We start from the raw sequence: 8,577 nt of genomic DNA on the forward strand, positions 1-8,577 counted from the left end.
AGAAAGCCCTACTACTTGGTTACACAATGGGAAAATAACTATATAGTATGCCATGTTAGGTTATTACATCACCGCTTAATGATGTAGTTATAAGGTCAATATGAATAGACGATTGGAGGCTCCGAAGAGCATGATCATATTATTAACTCCGTAAATTAGCAACTAGATAAATAAATTAAGTCAATGAAATATGATACTATACATGAATGTTTAGTATAGTCATAACTCTGGATTTCTCTCGACTAATAATTTCAACCAATTTTACTTTCTTTCAATATTTTAATCAAGGAACAACATCAACAACATACCAATAAAATCAATGGTGTACACATAATTTTTAGAAAGCAATGCCAATATTTATAGAAGAAGAAATAAATATTTAATTTTTGTACATATAAGTATCCTTGACTCATTTGTTTTACACTAGAAGAGGTCTTGAGTCATGAGTATGTTCACGCCAATAGGTATTTTTTATCAAGTAATGTCATTTTGTTGAATATTTATTTTCACACATAATATTAATATATATATAGTAAGTGGGGTTTGAGGAGGGCAGGGCCGTAGGCACATATATGTTCGTCGGAAAAAAAATACCGCATATACAAGTAAAATGATAAACGAAGTAATTAAATAACATATTTTGGATACCCTTGACATAATAGGTTGTTATACCCTAGTGGTTTAAGATGTCTTGAATGTGTGTTTAGACATTTGTAATGAGCCAGAAATTCCTGATTCCGACTTTACCATTACTTCGTGGAGGTAGAGATTGTTTTTGAAAGACTCCGGGTCAAGTGCATCAAACCCAAGTACAACAAGAAGAAAATAATGAAGAAAACATGATAGTGAATAAGAAAAGTAGTGTAAAGTCTACAAGAAAGAAACATTAACATTATCAAATAGTGTGCTAATCGAAACACAATAAATAACATTCGACAAGAAGTACAAGGATATGACTAGTATTACGCCAACCTTCGCAAGACAAGACAACATTCTACCCCTACTAACCTTCTACCCTTATACGCGACCTCCACTCCTTTTGATCTAAAGTCATATCTTCGATAAGATTAAGTCGTGTCATGTCTAATCATAATCGTAATCTCTTGGATTATTGAAAACACTTGCTTGAAATTACAATATTATAAAAAAAAATAAGTTATTGCTAAATTACAAGGCTACGTAGAATCGATATCTAACTTTTTTGAGTCTTATATTATCCATGCATTAATAGCCTATACGTATATTGCTAATATCATAATTTGGTATATGTATTTTAGGTATGCATCTATAAGCTTGAATCGAGTGCGTGCATTAGAGCCGTCATTTCTACTTCAACTAGTCTTCAATAAGGCCTCTATCCTCAAACTCGTTATTTTTTCTCTTTCTAAAAAAAAACGATTCCCTACCAATACCATTTCAATAAAACCCTTTCCCCTCTCCCTCTCTCTCTCTCTCTCTCTAAAAGAAGTCGATCCCTTTGTTGAAAAGGGAAAGGAGGAGAAAACAATGGCGATTGTGGAGGAAGGTAAGGAGTTTGAGACGTGCGTTGTGTTCGGTGGTCGAGGATTCATCGGGAAACCGCTTGTCGATAGGCTTCTTCGACTCGACAATTGGATCGTACGAATCGCCGATTCTTTCCCCACTATTCAACTTGAACCCTCCGAGTCCCTCCTTTCCCATGCCCTTTCTTCTGGACGCGCTTCATATCTCCCTGTCGATGTTCGTCATAAATCCAATATTATTACAGGTACCACTTCTTACAACTTCTTTTACGGAATGCACAAATTTTCTACATAAGTATATTTGTAGAGTGTAATATTTGTTAGCAGGACAATATCTCTGCAATGTGTATATTGGAAGTACTACTTGTTTGTTAGTCTACTCAATGTGTTGCCTAAAAGATAAACGAATGAGAGTTGTGGTAGGTTGTTGATGAATCCTTGTAATACAGTTGATGCATCATTTTTCAAGTGTCCTGTCAATTGTTGTTATTTATGTATAAAGTGGGAAAGGATACATACCATATGTTGTTCATTGCAAGTTGACGACAATTTGGAACCTTGCACTGTCTTTGTTGGAGGCAATGTGGATGATATTGATGGTGGCACAAACGATCAACACCAAAAGAAGTCAGGGTATTGACAAGCTGAACAACATGCTTTGAGAGGCCACAACACTCTGTCTTTTCTGATCTACTTGGAATGGGAGGAATAGGAGATTGTTCTAGCAAAATGATGAGCCATATATAAATATTGTTAACAAGTCATTTCTAGTTCATATATTTGATGGTGTAAAGGAAAATTTCCAGTTGATCATGTTTGAAACAATCTTAGTGTGATTCAATGATTTTTTTTTGATAACCGTGATGTTTGGACCAGCTTGTGCGCACCTTGAGTAATATAACGGGGTACCTTTTACCTCCCACCAAGGCTTGGACAGGAAGAAATCACCTTGTGTTTGCCTCCACCAAGTTTTGAACTTGAGACCTCATTGTTCTCAATGCAATTCATCGACCACTAGGCCAAACCTTTAGGTGGTGTGAATTCAATGAATTATGTCTTGACTAACTCACAAAATAAAAAAGAAAACAAAAATAAAAGCACGTGACTACTCTTTAAGTTGGAAAATTATGGATTCTGTTTTAGTGGACTCAAGTTTTAGGGCTTGTTAAGTGTTCGTCACCATATATGTTAGCTTCTTTTATTGAACATAGTTTGAACTCTATTTGAAGGATATGCTTCAAAATATTGTAGTTCTACTCCCTTACAATTTCTTGAGTTTGGCAATTTGCAGAAACCTCTCTTCTCATAGATAGGGTTAAAACTCAAAACACTATAGTGAAGGTTAGCATGGACCCTACGCAAGGATGATATGCACAAATTGAGAATGATCCAAAGAAAAAATAACTATTTTCTGCATGTATAAGAATGGTCCAAAGAAAAAATAACTATTTTCTGCATGTATAAGAATCTTATTGACCAGGATTTGCTTTTGCTCCTAACTGAATGCTCACTTAAATAGAACAAAAGATGGAATAGGAAGTAACGAGAGAAACATCGAATTATTTGTGGAAATAAACAACAGATTCATGCCCCCAAGGCCTAGCTCAAGTGGCAAAAGGTGGAGGATTTGTGGCTTAGGTCGCAGGTTCAATCCCCACACCATGCAAAGCGATGCCTGGTATTTAAGTGGAGAAGGGTAGAGGGGCGGGCCCATTATCCACCGAGTTTAGAAGGCTGTGATTGGTCCAAAGGGCGGGTCACATACGGATTTCTCGGTTATCAAAAAAATAAAAAATAAAATAAAATAAACAACAGATTCACATGCATGCACTGGCTAACATTATCATGAAAGTGGTTTATCTCAAATCTGATTCCTGATACCAAATCTCAAGCCCAAATGTGTGATCAATGACAACAAACCTACTCGACCACTCTCCTTTTTCAAAAAGTAAAAAATCCCTACTTGACCACTCTTCACTTTATCAAGATGCATGTATCTTGTGTGAATAAATGAAGGAAGAGGTTTTATGATAGAAGATGAGCACTCAGAAGCTGAATATCCTCCGGATTTGTTGAAAGAGAAAATTAAGGCTAATGAAATTATTTTCCTTTCAACTTGGAAGAACAAATATATTTCATGTAGCAGTTTGTATTTGAATCTAAAGCAATAAGGGAATGTATGATAAAATGTTTCTCTTAGTGTGCTAACATGTATGCTTATTTCCATGAGATGTCCAATGATACTTTTGAGCAGGTACTTCCTATGAAATTCCTTCCTCTTTCCTAGCACCCCAAGTGTTTTACATTGCATTGTTGTATGCTCGCTTATTTTAAAACAAAACCTTGAAATTTTTCCTTTCATGAAAGTAGTAATTGTGTCCTCAGTTACCGGGCTTATACTCCTACATCATCATTCCAGGCATACACATCACATAAACACCATTATGAAGATTTAAAAGGTGGTCATGGCTTATTATTAATAGCGGAGTACTCCCTAATTTGTATGATGAATGATTGGAAGTACAATATTCTGAGATATGCCACAATGTTCAACAGTATTCTGTAATGGATGATTGCTTTTTGCTTAGTTCTTTGCAAGGACATCCAACTAATTCTATCTTTGGTTTTGGGAGGTTTTCTGAATGGGGAAGTAATGATGGGCACTCACTGACCTATTTCCCTATTAATTTGCTTCCCTGTAGGAAGTGTTTATTCTCCTTTAACTTTCTTTTGATTCAACTGCAAGGGATTAAAAGATATTTATTTCGTCCATTTTGCATACTAGGAGAGGGTTAAAAGAATTCCGAGGGAACGAATATTCTTAAACTTATTTTTCTATCTACAAACAAGGGAAAGGTACTACCAGCCCCTTCTAGTCCGCCTCCAGCTATTCCTTCCACTTTCTGTGCTGTCACCTTAAAGAAATGCTGTAGTACTTTTTTCGACAATTAAGAAATGCAGTAGTACTTTTCTTGACAATTAAGAAATGCAGTAGGACTGTGATCTAGTCAATCAGTTTATGTCGTTTGATTGCTTGTTTGACATTCTTTGTTTATATATAATATATCTGACTTGGCTTTTTGTAGTTTAAGCAGTTTCTAGAGTTTCTTACTTTTTTCTGTACCTTCCTGGAAAACTGTGTTATCCCACTCAAGTAAAGTTGGACTGAGTTTTACTGCATCATATTCTCCCCTGCAGCTATTGATGGTGCATCAGTTGTATTTTACATGGATGCTAGGGATTCATACACTCATGATTTCTATATTAGCTACACAATTATTGTTCAAGGTAATTTTTCATGCCGCAGTCACATAAGTGAATTGCACATTTTTGCTATTTAAATTTTTGGCGTCCTGATTGAGCATGAATATTATGTCTTTCAGGTGCCAAGAATATCATTTCTGCCTGTCAAGAGTGTAAAGTCAAAAGGCTATTATACAACAGTTCTGCTGATGTAGTTTTGAACAGCTGGCAGGATATACACGGTGGAGATGAGTCCTTACCATATTCCAGTAAAGTAAGTTTCTTATCAGAGCTTGTTTAACTGAATTTGGAAATTACTAGACTATATTCCTGTCAACCCTCTTCTACATTTTTCATTAGGCCAGTATTTTCTTGTTTTCCTCATTTCTTCTTTTCACTTTGATGCTTTCTCAATGCAGTTTGTGAACATGGTAACTGATCTTAAGGCTCAAGCAGAGGCTCTAGTTTTAGTTGCAAATGATGCTGATGGCCTTCTTACTTGTGCACTTCGTCCCAGCTATGTTTTTGGACCTGGAGACAATTATCTCTCTTCTTTGCTGGTCGGTGTTGCAAAATCTGGCTGGGGCAAGGTTGGAAGCCTTCTTTTTATTTGCTTTTCTGTTGGTTAAAACCAATCAATTATGTTCCTTCTTTTTGCTAAGCCTGTGTAGATGTGATGGACTAGACCTAAGTTCTTTGTTGTAGCATCAGCATCCAACAAAATTCTTACTAAACTCGTTAGATGCTTCAAATCTTTATGGAACTTCTCTTTCTCTGCTCTTTGTTACCAGTATCCTTCGGTTTCCTTGTGGAAGTAGGCAAATAGGAATTGGTGTAGAAATTAGAATTTGCAGCATGTTTTGTGTCAGGAACCACCTTGGGATGTACATCGAATAAAAGAGGAAAAAGATCATAGACTCCTCTCACGTCACAATTTTAGTCATTATGTAGGTGTAATATTCTGATCTAGCATTTTTTAACTGTGTTTAGTCTTTGTATACATACTTTTTGAATAAGTAATAGACATTCTCATTTCAGTTTATTATAGGACTTGGTGACAATATGACTGACTTCACCTATGTGGAGAATGTTGCCTATGCGCATATATGTGCAGAAAAAGCTCTAAGTTCTAGGGGGAGTCATGTATGTGGCAAGGTACGGATTTTTAGCTATCTCTATTCGATGTTTCCTTTTGATGTGGTTAATATATTTACAGACAGTGTGATGCCATGCATTGTAGGCCTTTTTCATCACTAATCTCAAGCCGATGAAGTTCAAGGATTTTGTATCTCTTGTATTTCAGAGATTGGGATATCAAAGGTAAGGTAGCTGGCATACTATTCTCTTACGTCTATATTTATTGATGATGCTCCCATCGACAGGAGGTTTATTTATGATTTTTTTTAAATATATGTCGATTAGGTGAATAGCAGTCATGACTATTGACAGTACTGTGGTTCCTGCATGTTGCAAAACTCTACCTCCCATCATGACTAACATCCTAGCTAAACAAGTTTGTCAAGTGCTAACAAATTTTCTTTGTTGTTATCTTTCTGATTTTATGGTTTGTGAAGGCTATCAAACTCTAACTTGGTCGTTATCTTCATCGCCAGTTCGTAATTCAGAATTTGCAATGGTATTTATGTGAGTAAAGATGGAATGACAGAGTCTTCTTGTACAATTTATTTGGCTAGAGAATTCTCTTTGATTATCTTATTTTATTCTGTCTCTTCATTTGTCTTTGATGAAGAGGTGTAATTAGTCAAAATCTTCTCTATCTCTCTCTCTCTCTCTCTCTCTGTGTGTGACACCGGTGGTGTCTACTTGAGCGCACCTTGACTATTGCTTCAAGTACCTGCATCTTCCCCGTGAATCCGAATATCCGATAAAGGCCTGCCCACCAATGTTGGGCGTTTAGGCAAATGGAAAGAAATCACCGAGCTTTTTTGCCCAAATTAGTCAGTATTGTTCCAAGTAATTCTCTTTTCATCCATTACTTCTTGTTACACGTCATTCTTCTCCCTTTTTCTTGTACTACTTCCCCTCTTTACATATGTCACTGTCTTCATCACTAGCTATTGCATATACTGTTGATACTTGGATAAATGTTACTCTTAAGTTGTCTATTTGGTGACTTTCTTGGCTGGTCATAGTGTATTGTCTTAATTCTTGACTTACATCTTTCTTTCTTTTGTTGATTTTGTAGCTTTGCTCCTTCCCTTCCATTATGGATTTTGTGATGTGGCTTCCTGAAACATTCGGTGTTTTGTGATTGCAGGTCGATTATCAAGATTCCTGCTATGGTTACCCAATATATTACTTTGATCATAAAATGGATCATTTCAAGGATGAGCAACTGGAGTACTGAGAATGTGCCAGTTTTTGATATTATTGAATTAGCATTGTGCCATAGGAGATTTAATTGCTCGGCAGCTCAGAAATACATTGGATATTCTCCAGTTGTTTCCCTTGAAGTATGTTTGATCCTTATTTTTATCATTAGCTGTAAACAGTGACTAAACAACTGCTCTCTGTCTCATATTGTTCTGTTGGCACTTAAATTATTCTCTTTGATTACAATATTTTCAAATAAAAGAATTTTAATCTTAACTATGAAAATTTGTAATTTTGTAATACTTCTCCAAATATGTAAATGTCACTTCCAAGAAAATAAATTAGTAAGAAATCAATATTTGCGTTCACTTCCAAATCTCTTCTTTGCTTTTCTAAGAAGCTTTACTTTTCTTTAAGTTGCCCTAGTTCGTTGTTAAGTATGCGGATTTTGTTGTAAGCAGCCTAAATTTGTTGATCTGTGCTGAAAATATGGTTGAGATTTGGGTTGCTTTTGAATGTGCTATAGGGCTTATACTATTTTTTTTTTGGACATGACTCAACTGCTTATTACAGACGTGAAACTCTGATACAGGAAGGAGTTGCGCTAACCGCCAAGTCCTCTCATTTAACCAGAGAGTCATCTTTCTCAAGCTATAGCGACACCGATGAGGAGTCAAAAGTGCATAAACTTCTAGGAGGTGGAAAAGGTTGGTATGTTACTTTGTGAATTTTTTAGCCTTGCAGAAGTGTGGTTTTCTAGTTTATTTGATTTAGTGGAAATACTAAAATACTCTAGGCATTTTTCTTCACCTAAAAGCTACATTTTTTTCATGAACTGGTAGAGAGAACTGACTTGCCACAGTTTTCTCTAACGCCCATTTTCCAGAACTTCTCTCAGGAAAAAGTATTGTGTTTGACCACAATAGGCATGCTCGAGTTTGGTGTTTTGACCACAATAGTCATACTCGAGTTTGGTGTTTTGACCCAATTCTGGTGTTCTTCTGAGACTGAATTTGAGTTTGCATCTTAGACTTGGTTTCTGGCTATAGTTTTAAGCTCATCACAGAAACTTCCTTGGCAACCCAAATGTAGAGCGACATCAAATTTAGGAGAAAATTTTGTATACCCATAGATTCTAATAGACTAAGGGGTCGTTTGGTTTGAATACTAATTATACTGGGATTAATTATACTGGGAAAAGTTATGCTAGAATAAGTTATTTATTGCTTGTTTGATTTGTCATATTCAAACTAATATTCATTGTATAATTTTTGAGAATAAGTTGTTTGTTTACAAAAATACCCTCACCTTATTTAGTTTTTGTTTTTTACATTTTCTTTGCTAAGCTTTAGTTATTCATTCTTAAAAATAAAATTTCCATCTTATTTAGCTTAAATATTTGTGTGTGCATTTCCATGATTGTGCCGTATGTTTAAAATTTAAACGTTCATCTTATTTAACTTAAAAATTAAACTTTCATCTTATTTAACTTAAAAAT

At 35.4% G+C, this 8,577-nt stretch overlaps 1 protein-coding gene across 1 annotated transcript in view; it reads left to right on the forward strand.

Moving 5' to 3' along the window:
* Positions 1 to 1,354: 1,354 nt before the first annotated feature.
* Positions 1,355 to 8,577, forward strand: part of LOC102596460 (3beta-hydroxysteroid-dehydrogenase/decarboxylase isoform 3) — a 12,361-nt gene continuing 5,138 nt past the window's right edge. The window contains exons 1-8 of the mRNA XM_006355701.2: positions 1,355 to 1,747; positions 4,701 to 4,790; positions 4,886 to 5,019; positions 5,165 to 5,335; positions 5,784 to 5,900; positions 5,986 to 6,065; positions 7,024 to 7,219; positions 7,672 to 7,786. Coding sequence (XP_006355763.1) covers positions 1,507 to 1,747; positions 4,701 to 4,790; positions 4,886 to 5,019; positions 5,165 to 5,335; positions 5,784 to 5,900; positions 5,986 to 6,065; positions 7,024 to 7,219; positions 7,672 to 7,786 — 1,144 coding nt within the window. The 5' untranslated portion in view covers positions 1,355 to 1,506. The remainder of the gene's footprint in view (positions 1,748 to 4,700; positions 4,791 to 4,885; positions 5,020 to 5,164; positions 5,336 to 5,783; positions 5,901 to 5,985; positions 6,066 to 7,023; positions 7,220 to 7,671; positions 7,787 to 8,577) is intronic.

Source organism: Solanum tuberosum, unplaced genomic scaffold, assembly GCF_000226075.1.
Source record: "Solanum tuberosum cultivar DM 1-3 516 R44 unplaced genomic scaffold, SolTub_3.0 scf00205, whole genome shotgun sequence".
In the NCBI taxonomy this organism is placed as follows: Eukaryota; Viridiplantae; Streptophyta; class Magnoliopsida; order Solanales; family Solanaceae; genus Solanum; species Solanum tuberosum.